Source organism: Notechis scutatus, chromosome 1 (genome assembly GCF_049901735.1).
Source record: "Notechis scutatus isolate UNSWTSFEM ecotype Mainland chromosome 1, rNotScu1.2, whole genome shotgun sequence".
Lineage (NCBI taxonomy): Eukaryota > Metazoa > Chordata > Lepidosauria > Squamata > Elapidae > Notechis > Notechis scutatus.
This window is the reverse complement of record NC_142009.1, coordinates 299028806-299043293: the sequence shown is the minus strand read 5'-3', so window position 1 is coordinate 299043293 and position 14488 is coordinate 299028806. Positions and strand designations below refer to the sequence as shown.

Here is a 14488-nt window from a genome sequence, read left to right as displayed (position 1 = left end):
ATTAGATAATTAGGTTAACCTGCTGGCATATCATTTTTGCAATATAATTTAAATGTTCATCTAGCTGTGGCTGAATGGTTGCCATACTAACATTAACAACTTACTTTTTTCATTATCATTATTTAGGATAGCCAAGGAAGTGACATATTCATCGGAGCTTGTCTTGATGGAATTTTTGTCAAGCATAAAAATGGTCGGCCTCCTGTAATATTTAGGTGAGTTTTTTTCCAAGCAAGATGGGAAGGTGATGTTTTATAATCATAATAATCTCTATGTATTAGAGCTAAGTAAGAACATGTTGCCGGTGCTAAAGCCATACAGGATATAAAGCTGTAGTCACACAACTAATGAGACCTCTACTGTGATTAATTGACATGCCATCAAGTCACATAAATAGATTTCCTCCATAATAATCTGTGCCTAAGCTGGTATTTCAGGTCTTTCAACAATGCACTCATCACCAGTGTGAGTCTATCCACCTTGCTGCTGATTATTCTCTTCTCTTTCCCTCCACCTTTCCCAGCATTAGAACCCTTCTCCAGAGAGCTAGTTCTTCACATAATGTATCTGAAATAGGATAACCTGGACCTGATTATTTGTGTCTCAAGTGGGAACTCTGGGTTGATTTGTTTGTTTCCTTTGCTGTCCACTGTATTCTCAGGGATCTTCAACATTAAGTTTCAAAAGCACCAATACTCTTCCTATCCTGCTTCTTCAGAGTCTAATCTGTGCTATGAAATTCTTGTTTATCTTTCAGTAATTACTGTAGGGATAATTAAGTGTGCAATATCTAACTTTGGATCATGGAAAGTGATTGCGTGTTTCTCCCTTCCAAGTTAATAGATAGGGTTCAAAATTCAAGAAATCAAGTTTAATTTTAAATCAACTGCCTTCAGTGAGAAGCTCTTCCTGAAGTTGGGGGATCCCTACCTGAGAAAGTCTCAGGAAGAACACAGAAGGATAAGGTTCCAAGCACAGCTGGACAGGAAGATTGAGATCCAAAGACTTCTGACTCTTAACTACTTTTTCCTCCCATACTTCTATTTTTCCCATATCAATATGAAACTTAAAAGGCTTACAAAGATTCGAGGACACAGCTGTGATAAAATAAATTTACTAATACAAAAGCCTTTAGTAATAAATAAATTCAGCCACTGCAAACTCTAGGATTTAAATGACAGTTGCAGCAGCAGCAGCAGCCTCCAGATTCAAACAGTACATCAGTTTTCCCACCCTTAGATTGTAATGAATTAGAGGCACTTGTTTCTCAGAAGAAGTAGCTGGCAGTGGTACATTGCTTCTGATCTCAGGCCACCAGCTTTGGATTTTGCCAGCTCTAGTTGCTGACCAGGAAGAAATGGAAGGGTAGCAAATGATGAGCCTTCTTCCCTGTTTGTAATTATGTAAGACTCTGGTGTATAAGATCTTTGTCCCTGACCTCAGATGGTGTTAGTTCAGTTTTTGCAATTCCTTGTGTGGAGACTAAAGCAAAAGTAAGCAACTTGATTATAGCTTTGATTATAGATTTGAAGTTGAAATATGGAAACTAACAACTTCTGCAAATGTGTAATAATAGCAAATCAATATATTTTTTTTACACAGGGAACTACAACATAATTATGTGTGAAAGCTATGGGTGCTTAAGTTTCTGTCATTATTCTTTTCATATGCAGGTGGCATGACATTGCTAATATGACCCACAACAAATCTTTTTTTGCATTAGAATTAGCCAATAAAGAAGAGACAATCCAATTCCAAACTGTGAGTTTTTATTTTGGAACATTTTAAACAATTGTGATACGAGGAAGAAATCAGATTCTCTATAAATGAGAGTATATATAGATATGTCTGTGTATGATATATGAGTCTGTATGTATGTAGGAGAGAAAGTTTGTGTATCTGGTGACAGTCTCTTAATTTTTTATATTATTCTGCTATTAGAGCAAATATTAGCATAAGTTATATAATCCTTTAGCAACCAACATATTTGGACAGGAACAATTATCTTCATATATTATCCCTACCAATATACATATATCTGTCATATGTTCTGCACTTTGTCACTATAGCATTCAGGGAATTAAAATTTACAGCTCTCTTAGGAGAACTCACTGTCTCTATGTTTTTTAAGAGGATGATTCCAAGCCAGATTTTTATAATGAAATAATTCTGCTTTATTCAGAGGTATAGATAGCATCATATTTTTTCTATCTCTTGGTCTGTTTTTCCTCTTTATTTATAAAGTACTTGCCAGAAAACAGATAGCTCTGGTTATGGCAAAACATGATTTGTTATTATTATTTCTCTCAGTGTTTGGCTAATATTGCATTATTGATAATGTAATGCTGCTATCTTTTATATATTTTAACAATTTTATCAGTTTCATTGCACTTTTAAACATGATTTATCACAATCCTACATTTATATGATAAAAGGCGCATGCTTATTTTGAAAAGGAAGAAGAGTCTGCATCTGTTTCCTGTTTTGACAGCCATTTATTCCTATCTGTGTGTGAAGTAACTCTCACAGATATAAAAACATTTTTGTAATGAATTCTGAGGAAGTGCAGTATAAACCTATATTGTGATAATGTGGGTATATGACTTGAATTAGTTCTGAGCTTGTTGCATTTGGTTGTTCATATGTGGGGATCATAAAGAAAGCACCTCTAGAGGCAGCAGGCATATGTATTGCAGGGGATCCTGCTTGTCTCTGCGTGACCTTTATGCTGGGCCCAACTAAGAACCTGCTTTGTTTCACATGTAACTTTTCTGTTTGACAGGAAGATATGGAAACAGCAAAATATGTGTGGAGGATGTGTGTGGCCAGACACAAATTTTACAGATTAAATAAATGTAGCCTGTAAGTACCATATCTTTCAGCTTCTTATCTGCATTTGATATTTATAAATAGTTAATTTATGGTATTTTCTTTTTGAAAGCATATTCCTGATTCTGTGACTTAATTATCTTAGACATTTTGCTTTCAGCATTCATATAAGCAGCTGTGTATGGTGAAAGAGGTTTTCTTGCTGCAGGCTCTGACTAAATGGATTGAACTGTGAGACAATATTACTAGCACATTCTAGAACTATTGTAGAAGAACTAGTGTATGGATTTGCAGTGCTATATGTGCTTATATAACTTATAGGCATCTAAATGCTTGAAACATCTGTAAGCATTGAGATGCCTTTAAGATTGTCAGATGGCTTTCCTAGAATCTCAGAATTTAAAAATACAATTGAAAGAAGTGACACGTGTTGTGAATGCTCCAACACTGGAAGTTCTTAAGAAGAGATTGGACAACCGTTTGTCTGAAATGGTATAGGGTTTCCTGCCTAAGCAAGGGGTTGGACTAGAAGACCTCCAAGGTCCCTTCCAACTCTGTTATTCTGTCATTGGAAATAAATTCCATCAGCTCCAAAGATACAGTACTTAGATTTCTAAATGAACATATTAAATTAATGACATCAGAAGATAATCACCACGGCAGTATCTGTTTCCAAGTTGACAGTCTGTGCACCATTTTAGTAGCCACATTCTGAATTGTTATACTTCTAGCAAGCCCTTTATAAATTTAAAGAGAATGATGGATCATGGTGCTGATCCATTCTTCATGTTCTGTCTTTTATGAAGAAGAGCCAAGTGTACTGCATTTTGGGTGAAAGCATTCTTACTCTCTGACTTCTTTACCACTTCAGAGACTAACATTGATGGACAGATACTAGCTTGCCTTCTTTGGGGAAAGGACATACAGCACTGGAAACAGGGATCAGGGCTAGGCATAAGGTAGACAGTTGAATCAGTATACAATTGAATTTGTGTTTTTACTTGTTTAACACATTAGCAGACAGCCTAATTTCAGAAAAAAAAATCCCATGGCTTGGCCTCCGTAGGAGATGACATGCTGAAAGCTTTGCTGATCGGTTTGCCCACCATGATCAACTGGCTATCGATATAGAATTCCCTTCTAGAAGAAATAAAAAAGTTAAGTCTTCAGGACAGGTGCTTTGCAATAAACTAAAGGGATCAAAATGTACATGAAAGAACAATGGAGCTTAAAATATCTCTGGCGGATTATTGTAGAATATCTCTGCAGAAGATTGTAACAAGCAAAATAACTTCTGAAGTAGAGGCATTAGGAACAACTGAGAATGATGATTAGATTATATAGTAACATAACTTAACGAGCCTTTCCCAGATGTATATTTGTCTGAAAATAACTTAGGATATCAGAGGTAAAAACTCCAGGCTTGCAATTTTTTTAAAAAAAAAACAAATGATTATTACAATTATGCTTCTTAATGAATTTACCAGAGATAAAATTATTCAGGAAGTCCACAAGCAGAAATAAAAAAAAACTGGGAAAGGTTTTTCTAATACACGAGCCAAATTTCCTTACAAAAAAGAATTATATTCAAGTTTTTATCAGAATTGTTGTTAAAAATGGGAATTTACATTCAAGCTTATAATTTTGAAACCATTCATATGTTCAGGATATGAATGAAACTCTGGCATAGTTGAAGAGGACTCCCCGAGGAGTAAAAGGAACAATCTTGGAGATTAAAACAAGCAGATACAGATATAAAAGACAAAGGGGAATTCAAACAGATGCAAGAAGAAAGGGGAAAAATAACAAATCGAACTCTTTACATTTAAAGTTAAAGATCTAGAATAGTATATAAAACTTGAACTAACTTGCATTAGGACAAGAATATATATTTCAGGTATAATTGATATTTTAAAACATATATATTTTATTAGGTGGAGAGGAGTCAGAGAGCAGGAAAAGACCTTCCCATTTATATTGAGAAGGGGTGTCCCCTTGATAATTCCATTGGTTCATTCTTGATCTAAGACTGAACAGGGAGGCAGGATTGATTAGGAGGGGAAAAATAGGTTATTAAAAATTTAGGGATCAATCTGGAAGGAAGACTTGTGGAGGAGGATGGATATGACTAGGTCTGGAAATTTCAGAGGGAGAAAAATAGAAGCAAGATTGTCTCTCTTTATGTTCCAAATAGTTTGGCGCGTTAGGAAGGCTTCTGCCTAAGTCATATCTGAATGTTATTTTGTACTTCTAGATTTTTTTAAAAAACTGCTTCAGCTGCTTTTGTTTAGATAATGATTCCTGCATTTCTCCATCAAGTTAATCTGTTTACTCCTTTTTGGATTAAGTGTTTTTAAGACATATCTTTTTTTTTTTTTTTTTTGAAGAATGTGTTTAAAGAAACATATAAGCAAAAAAAAATGATTCAATTCGCTCCCAAATGTAAGTTTGGGGGCCAGAATTGCAAATTTTAAAAAGAAACTTCAATAGGTTTTTTTGTACATTGCAGTCAAATTTGTTGTTATTAAACAATGAATAGTGGATAGATGCATAATAACATCTGGTCTATAGTTTTATTTGATGAAGTTTCTGATAAAATAAATTGTATGACAGGCCAAAGTAGCGGAGAATTGTTTTACAAGAAATAATGGAATGCCATTGTTCATATAAGAGATAGATACCCTGGAAACAGTTTGTAATAAACATTATGGGCATGTTAAAATGTACTAGCAGCACTAAGTACACTTTTGAAATTCATTTTTTAAAAATGTAAACAAAGAAGAAGAAAGAAGTCTGCTTCAAAGAATAGCCAAGAAATGGAAATGGAGTTATGGAGATAGGCACCACATTTGTTAACTATAATAGGCATTACATTCTGTAGGCACTATTATAGGCACTATTATAGTGTCTATAATAGGCATCACATTATAGTGGCTATAATAGTGCCTACAGAATGCGATGCCTATTATAACAAATGTGATGCCTATTATAGTATTTTTTTATTTTCCTTCTATGACCTAAAACCCTCCATGCTGTAAATAATCAAACGCCTTTGCAAAACTTGGTTCTAGAAAACCATAACTTCATAGTCTTTAGCTATCTTTTTCCATTTTTTTGCACTTTCCTATTAGAAATATTTTAAAGCTTTTGCAGAGAGAGGGGAACTAATCTATTTTAAGCCATAAAGTGTAAAAGAAAGAGAAGGGGGATTAATTGTACTAGCCAAAATTGCCAGAATTTCAGGGTTGATCCTTGACAGTCTGAGGGTTACAAAATGAGACTGTTGGGGGTGCTTTTGCTCTAGTTCAGGGGTGTCCAACCTTGGCAACTTTAAGACTTGTGGACTTCAACTCCCAGAATTCCTCAGCCAGCTTTGCTGGCTGAGGAATTCTGGGAGTTGAAGTCCACAAGTCTTAAAGTTGCCAAGGTTGGACACCCCTGCTCTAGTTGCATACCTCACTCTATTTTGTATGTAATCAATATTCAATGTTAATTATGAAATGAAGAAAATTGTTCATGAAAGATGACGCTGAGCTTCACATCATGAACAGGATTCATAAAACCTTCATATGTTACATGTACCCAGGTTTGCTTCTCAGAATAAATGTGTAACTAGTAAAGTTCTTTTCAGTCTAACGTTGGAGTTGGGATTTAAGCATGTACAGATATTTTTGTCTCCTGGTTTGCTAAATCTACACAGCTGACTTTTTTTTCTAGTTATGGATGCAGAATAGTTATGTATTGTTATGTATTGTTATCAGAAAAACTATATAAACATGTCTATTAAGTCACCAGGAGTTGTTCAGCTTATGGGAGTTTTTTTTAACCTTTCATGTAAATTAGGAATTCTCATTTTAAAATTGCAGTAATAATTATTTTCCTTTTAACTCAGGCCAACTGGTTAAAATCAGAAAACATGCGTCCCCATAGCTATCTAACACAACCCTTCTGTAAAAGCAAGCTTAGGTTTTCTGCCTAAGAAGAGTTGAGTCTTAATGAAGAAGAGATGTTATCCTTAATAAGCCAACTTTAAAACTTATTATAATGTCACATTTGTTTATAGCCAACATTTTCTTAATGAGCTATTTCATTGCCTATATTTTGTCTGCATGTACCTGTCTTTAGAGACTCCCCAGATTCTTCGCCTGAGGAAGGCTCTCAGAAATCTTTCCTCATTCTTGCCTTTCCACGCTTTCCAATTCTTTCTCGTCCTTCTCTGCCCAAAGGGTGAGCCAAAACACACAATCTTTCTTTCTTTCTTCCTTCCTCCTGCACACTTTGCATGTCTAGTATTTATAGTGCTCCCATGTTTACTTATGCACCCACAGTGATGTGATTTAAAGAAGCCTTTGGACTTTGATTTCCAATAAATATACCAAACCTCCTATCTGTCTGTGCCCTACACATATAAAGAATGTAGGTGTGGGTATGTAAGATTTGTCATTTTGTTTCAGAATAAATATGTTAGGTTGGTGTTTACAAGAATAGGTACACATTAGAATATTGTTGATGAGCCAATGATTTCTGTCACAAGGCCAATTAATACAGAACACAAGATATGCAAAAAGAAATTATTTGGGGGAGCCCTTAAAAACATATTGCTCCTTTTTGTATGTAGGAACAGAGCTGAGTCAGAGAAAGTTCAAAAGCAACAATTTCAGTTAGAATGCATCCATTCACATATCTTAAGCTATAATCCATTTTAGCCATGGTATGAAGAATGATCTATAAACAAGACTAGTAGGTTTTAGGTGAACAACAAATGGCTCCTATTTTCAATTCCTGGCATGTTCTTATCTTTTTAATGGCACTTGTCATGCATCTCTTTGGACTGGTTAGATATTTGGGAATGGCACAAGAAGAAACCATAAGCCACAGAAATGAGCCTTGCTAAAGTATAGTTCCTATAAGTTAGACAATAAATAAACTATATCTTAACCATGACTTACTGCTTTAAAACTATATAATGTTCACAGATCCCATCTACATATTTTACTACTAGTACATATTGTACTATCACAATGTTAGTAACTTGCATATCTCTGGAGGAAGGGAGAGAAACCAACCAATAATCGATCACTGTGTGAGACCAGGTTGAAGCTGCTGTGCCTAAAGATATGGAGGCATGTAATCAGGGTGCACAAAGCCACAAAGCCAGGAATCTGTCTGAAAGATTCCTTAAAGGATGTAAGTAAGAAGGAACTAAGTTGTTAAGGAAACAAAGAAAACATGTCACCTGGACCAGACAAAAGTAGCTGGGCCTGAGCACATTGAAAACCCTTCCCCAAATCCCACCAACACCTACCAAACGTAACGAGGCAAGAGTAGCTGCCAGTTTTGTCAAGGCCTTTGGGGGGATAAAAGGGGTCCTGAAGCCCTCCCATTCTTTGAGTTGTGTTTGGATCCAGATTTGGTTGTTTCAAACTCCCTGCCTAGTGCCTTCCAACCTAGTTGAGAAGGACGTGAGTAAATGTGGATGGATATAAGTGTGGATGATTGTGTGTGTAGAGCAAATATGAGGGTGGCTATTTTCCCAGGTTCTGAGTAAAGGTGAGTGACTGTAAAGTGAACTTGGGAGTGCATATAACAACGGTCTCACCTGCCTTAATAAAAAAAAAATGTTGTTTCACAATTGAACATTGTTCTAGTTCAGGGGTGGGCTTCAAAACGTTTAGCAACAGGTTTCTGTCCTGGTGCTGGGTGGGCATGGCCTTGGCGGGCATGGACTAGATGGTCTCCTGCACCATGGCAGGGGGGGCATTTTTGCCCTCCCCAGGCTCCGGAGGCTTTTCTTGAGCCTCCGGGAGGGCGAAAACGGCCTCCCTGGGCTCCAAAGGCTCTCTGGAAGCTGGAAACGGGCCTGTTTCTGGCCTTCCCGAACTTCTGGGAGGCCCATTTTTCACCCTCCCTGAGCCTCACCGTGCACCCTGCACTTACCTGCATCCAAACAGGCCGCATGGGGACTTGTGGAAGCGGCAGGGTGGGCGGGACCAGTTGGGAGTGGGATTTGGGGTTCTTCGAACTGTGCAGAGTCTTAGCTAGAGGGTCTCGCGAACCCCAAGCAGCCCACCCCTGAGCTAGTTTCCTTCCAGGTGATGAGTTTGAGCACTGCTAATAAAAAAGCATCTTCTCCTCCTTGGATTTTTTTTATGGAGAAAAACTCATTGAAATTAATGGCGTAAAACTCTTAAAAGATGATGCCTGCTATTTTTGTTCGGAGTTGCTTAAATTACAGGGTTTAGAGGAATACTGTTTTATTTTTCAAATGTTATAACAGGCCATGTGGAGCATTGTATGAAATTCTTATACATCTTACTACTATATTTTTCTAATAGATTGATCCCTGTGTAGTCTATGTTGATTTGATTTCTCTGGGCTATGATATATCAGTCAATGCAGGCATGGCTTTCTTCAAAAGTGGGTATAATATCTAGCCATGCATGCTGTTTTCTGTCCATGTTTGCCAGTATGTCCTGTTCGCTGTTTGATAAAGCTACATATAGCATTGTGATTTGACAAAATTAAACCTCCCTTCCCCTTCATTTAGTCTATCAATGAACAAAGAAAAGAGGAAGATTATTTTGAAGTTCACTTAGAAATTCATCAGTTATGATTAATCACATAACTTGTAGTTAGGTTGTAGCTGAATTAGCTACAGTTCGGGTAGATGAACTCTGCTGATGGCTAAGCAATATATATATATTTTATACCACCCATTTATCCAATTAGGTGACTCTGGCTATAAACAATACAATACTGTTTCGTATATCATTTTTCATAATCTGTTGTATTTCTGAAAATTTAAATGTTCTTGCCCCGGTAGTCTAATCCGAATGAATGAAATATTGCTGTGTTATCTGATGAGTATTCATTGTCCTTTTGACTGCTACTGGAAGGGATGCATATACTAACATACATGATTTTGATCTGATGCAATATGCTTCCAGCTGTGGATGATTAAACCGACATTCAGTATGTAATGGGAGAAAAATCATTTTATGAATTTGAATTGTTGCAAACTACTCCCCTAAAGACACTTATTCCCACTAAGCATACTGAAATCTATGAATATGCATGAATAGGATGTCACTACAAAATATGTGTTATGTTATTATGCTTTGTAGACAAGCTCAGACAGTGACAGTGAATCCAGTTAGAAGGCGATCAACCTCCAGGTTGTCTCTGGTAAGCACTCCATACGTGAGCTCTTTCTTATTTCTTGAATTTAACCTATTGATAACCATACTTGTTATCAGTTACTCCAATGAAGTACATTGAGAGATTATAATAAAATCTAGCAATAAATTAGATGAATGCTAAATGTTGTAACAGTATCCTCTTTTATAAAAACTAAGCACATTACACGATATTTTAGTATTGCACACTTTAGCTTAAGTATATGCATATTCCTCTGCCTGTGCACTGAAATGTAATATACCCAAACACTTTTCAGTTATTCTCACTACTTAAAAAGATTTTGCTCAAAACTGCATACAGTACTAAGTTAAAGGAAAAGCAACAAGCTGAACACTAAGTTGTTTCAAGATTTCATAATCTGGATAATTTAGATTTAACCAGAAGACTAAACATTTTGAGAGACTTAAGTAGGTAATCAATTCTGTTGACAATATAATATTGCTGCAATGGGATAGGAAAAAATATATAAAAATTACCATATTTCACAATCTCTTTCATATATTTTCAAGTGTCACTTACATTAGTGAAGCTAAGAATTTAGCAAGTATCTAAATATATAAATTTAAATCTATAAATGCTGAAGAAAATCTAAAGAATACATTATCTTCTTTTTGAAAAATCCTCTTCAATATAACTTAATATATTTTACAACAATGCATGTGTTCCTATAAGCTGCTTTTTCTGGGAAGCAAATCACATTGACTTCCTAAAATCACACATAACTCTGATTCATTATCTAGCCAATCTTGAATTCGGCTTTCTTAACAATGCAAACTTAAGGACACTGCTGACGTACTGATTTTGTTGACTACTCCAGGTTTTTCATAGTAGAACAAATCCATAATAATAATCTGAATTAATTAATACATATTTATTATTTATTTATAAAAAGTATTGGCCGCCTATCTTGTATCCAATGGCTCTGGATGAAATCAACTGGAATGAAAGGTGCTGCAGTATATTTTGTATAAAATTCATATTTCTATATTTGGTTGTATAGATATCCTGATTCAATTTTCTTTTACAGGCTAGCTCCTTCATCTCTGTAAAACTTTCTTGTACTTTTTAGTTATGATTATCAGAATTGATATTCTTGTGCTCAGGCTTAAAGTGCATGCAGATGTTAGAACTGGAGTAAAGTTTCTTTCTAATGGTTATCTATGTTTACTTACTTCAAGCAGCCCAAACCACAGCCTTATATGATGCCTCCACCACCTCAGTTACACTACAATGGACACTACCCAGAACCATATGCATCCTCGCAAGGTAAATTTTCAGCATTTTTAGGAAACTGGATTACTTCACAAAAGAACAATTGGAAAATGTGAAATTGGAGGATATTATTGAGGAACCATTAATAGTTAATGGTAGATAGTTCTTGGTATATAGTTAGTCCTCTTGGTATATAGGTAGTCCTCAACTTACGACCACAATTGAGCCCAGAATTTATGTTGCTAAGTGAAACATTTTTAAGGGAGTTTTGCCCCATTTTATGACTTTTCTTGCCACATTTGTTAAGAGAATCATTGCAGTTGTTAAATTAATAACATTGTTGTTAAGTGAATCTGATTTCCCCATTGACTTTGCTTATCAGAAATGCTGATCACATGACCCCTGGACACTGCAAATGTCCTAAACATGAATCAGTTGCCAAGCAGCCAAATTTTGATCACGTGACCAAGGGGATGCTACAATTGTTGTAAGTGTGAAAAACCGTCATAAGTCACTTTTTTCAGTGCCATTTGAACGTTCACTAAGTGAACTGTTGGAAGTTGAGGACTACCTGTAATCAGTGGTTGGATTCATATAAAGACATAAAGCAGTATATAAATTCAGCAACTGTGGTTTATTCAATAAACTGTGGTTAAAAGAAACATGGCTTAGAGCATGCAAACTGCTTAGGACCTGAATAAGGAATTAATTATATGGCTCTAATGTAAGAAGATAAGATGTTGCCTTGTCCCAGATCAAATTGTTTGTTTCATTAGATTGGTTGTTGACACTGGCAGCACCTTTCAAGTTCTCTAATTAAAAAAAATACATCATGTGATAGCTTGTTGTAAATATTATAGGAAGAGAGCCATGTTTTCTATCATGGCAAAAAAATCTGGGGGAGTCTGCCAGTATCTTTTGTGACAGCAGCCCATGAAAGCCACATTTTATTTTTTAATAAAATGTGTTAGTTAGAAATGTTGCTACCAGACTCCTACTGATCATGTGCTATCTGCATCCTTAAACTGAATGCTCTGGAGTTTGAACCTGAGTTCTTTTTACAAAATATATATTCTACCACTGAGCATCTGCGTTGTTTACAGCTGGAAAATACAAGAGCATTTTTATAAGAGAAAAATAGAACCAGCGAACTTTATAATTAGTAGTCATATTAATCATATTTTAGAGAGACAGTAAGAACTAATTACTAAAAACTTGTTCAGCTGGTATACAGGGAGGAGAATTTTTCATTAGAATAACAGCATTCACTCATAGATATCCTTCTGGAAGCTATGTGCAGGGCCAAGGGCCAAGGTTGTATGTCGTTATGAGACAGAGAGACAGAGGGAGGGAGGGAGGGAGGGAGGGAGAGAAAGAGAAAGAGAAAGAGAGAGAGAGAGAGAGAGAGAGAGCCATTTTTTTTCCTCAGGAAGGAAGGGCTGGAGGGAGTGAGCAGACAATATTTTAGATGAATCTGCAATAGTGGTTTTATTTCAATATATGTATGTTTCATTAAATAGAAGCTGCTTTTACCAGTGGTCTGGAATTGAAGGAATGATATCATGATAGCAACTGTTGTTGTCGTTTTTTGTCTCTTTCTACCATTGTGCGGGTATAAATAGATGCCAACATTTATATTCCAGATAATCTCTATGGGACGAACCAGAATGGCTATTACTGCCATTCTCAGACTAGCTTAGACAGAGCACCACACGACTACAATGGCAGAATCCGCAATGGCAGTGTCTACAGTGCTCACAGCACAAATTCCTTGAATAACCTGCAGCACTACATGCAGCCATCGCCCATGTCCTCCAACCCGAGCATTACTGGCAGTGATGTCCTCCATTCAGATTATGTCCCATCGCATCGACATAGTGCCGTAATACCACCTTCTTATCGGCCTACCCCAGATTATGAGACTGTGATGAAGCAACTAAACCGAGGAATGATGAATTCAGACAAGCAGAGTCATTCCATGAGAAACCTTAATATAGGCAATTCATACGCTTATAGTAGGCCTGATGCCTTGGTGTACAGTCAGCCTGAAATCCGAGAACATGCTAACTTTGCTTCTCCCCATTCTGGTCATTACCCATTTAATCTGAATTACAGCTTCCACAGCCAGTCCTCCTATCCGTATCCCGCTGAAAGGCGCTTGGTAGTTGGAGCCGTGAGTGTTCCTGAGCTAACAAATGTTCAATTGCAAGCCCAAGAATATCCAGCACCAAACATCATGAAGACTCAAGTATACCGCCCTCCGCCTCCTTATCCTTATCCACGACCTGCTAACAGCACACCAGATCTATCCAGGCACTTCTACAGTAGCAATAGCAATCCTGATCTCATCACCCGACGGGTCCATCACTCTGTCCAGACGTTCCAGGAGGACAGCCTACCAGTTGCCCATTCCCTTCAGGAAGTGAGCGAGCCTTTGACATCAGCCCGGCATGCTCAGTTGCAGAAGAGAAACAGCATTGAAATTGCTGGCCTGGCACACAGTTTTGAGGCCATGAGGATTAAAGAGAGAACCATGTCAGCCTCAGCTGCAGATGTGGCTCAGCCAAAGGCGATCCCTTCTGGGTCACAGACTTCTGTATTCCTAGAAAGGGCAAAGCAAGAAGAAATTGAGGAGCAAGAAGACCATGTGAATTATGGGCATAAGAAATCTCTTTCAGATGCAACTATGCTCATTCATAGCAGCGAGGAAGAGGAAGAATGTGAAGACGAAAACAAGGCTAATCCAGCGCTACCATTTCTCAATGAAAAATCCCAGCTTCCTTCCCTAATGGCATGTTATCCAACTGAATCTTTATTGAACTACCCTTATAGTTCCATTGCTTCATCTCCTGGTCCTTTACATATACATGAACCTAAATTGCACATTACTGAGACTGACAGGAGGGTAAAAGATGTGAGCCCCTCACACATCATGGGTGACTCTCAGGTGCTAAGGAGAGAAGATGGACTGTTAACTCCATCTGTGTCAGAGTCTGACTTAACCATTTCTGCCCGGTATAGAGTGCGGAAGGATTCCATAAAGAAGAGACCAGTGTCTGAATTACTGTCAGGGAAGAAGAATATTGTAGAAGGGCTGCCTCCTTTAGGGGTGAGTTTTCTCAAGACTGTCTTCTTTTCCTCTTTTTATGTCATATTTGAAAAACTCCCCATGTGAATCAAACAGGAAACCAGTGGCATCATAAGTATATGTCTCTGCTAGGTTTGTCTATTGATGACATGGCAATGAACA

At 36.9% G+C, this 14488-nt stretch overlaps 1 protein-coding gene across 7 annotated transcripts in view; it reads left to right on the top strand.

Moving 5' to 3' along the window:
• Positions 1-14488, top strand: part of PTPN21 (protein tyrosine phosphatase non-receptor type 21) — a 57638-nt gene that overhangs the window by 28838 nt on the left and 14312 nt on the right. For 3 of the 7 annotated variants that reach the window (XM_087952049.1, XM_026679160.2, XM_087952050.1), the window contains exons 8-13: positions 127-215; positions 1674-1761; positions 2783-2862; positions 9954-10014; positions 11208-11292; positions 12882-14347. In XM_087952049.1, coding sequence (XP_087808175.1) covers positions 127-215; positions 1674-1761; positions 2783-2862; positions 9954-10014; positions 11208-11292; positions 12882-14347 — 1869 coding nt within the window. Of the gene's footprint in view, positions 1-126; positions 216-1673; positions 1762-2782; positions 2863-6954; positions 7057-9953; positions 10015-11204; positions 11293-12881; positions 14348-14488 lie in introns of all 7 variants that reach the window. The other 4 variants (XM_087952048.1, XM_026679155.2, XM_026679156.2 and 1 more) reach the window with 3 other exon arrangements.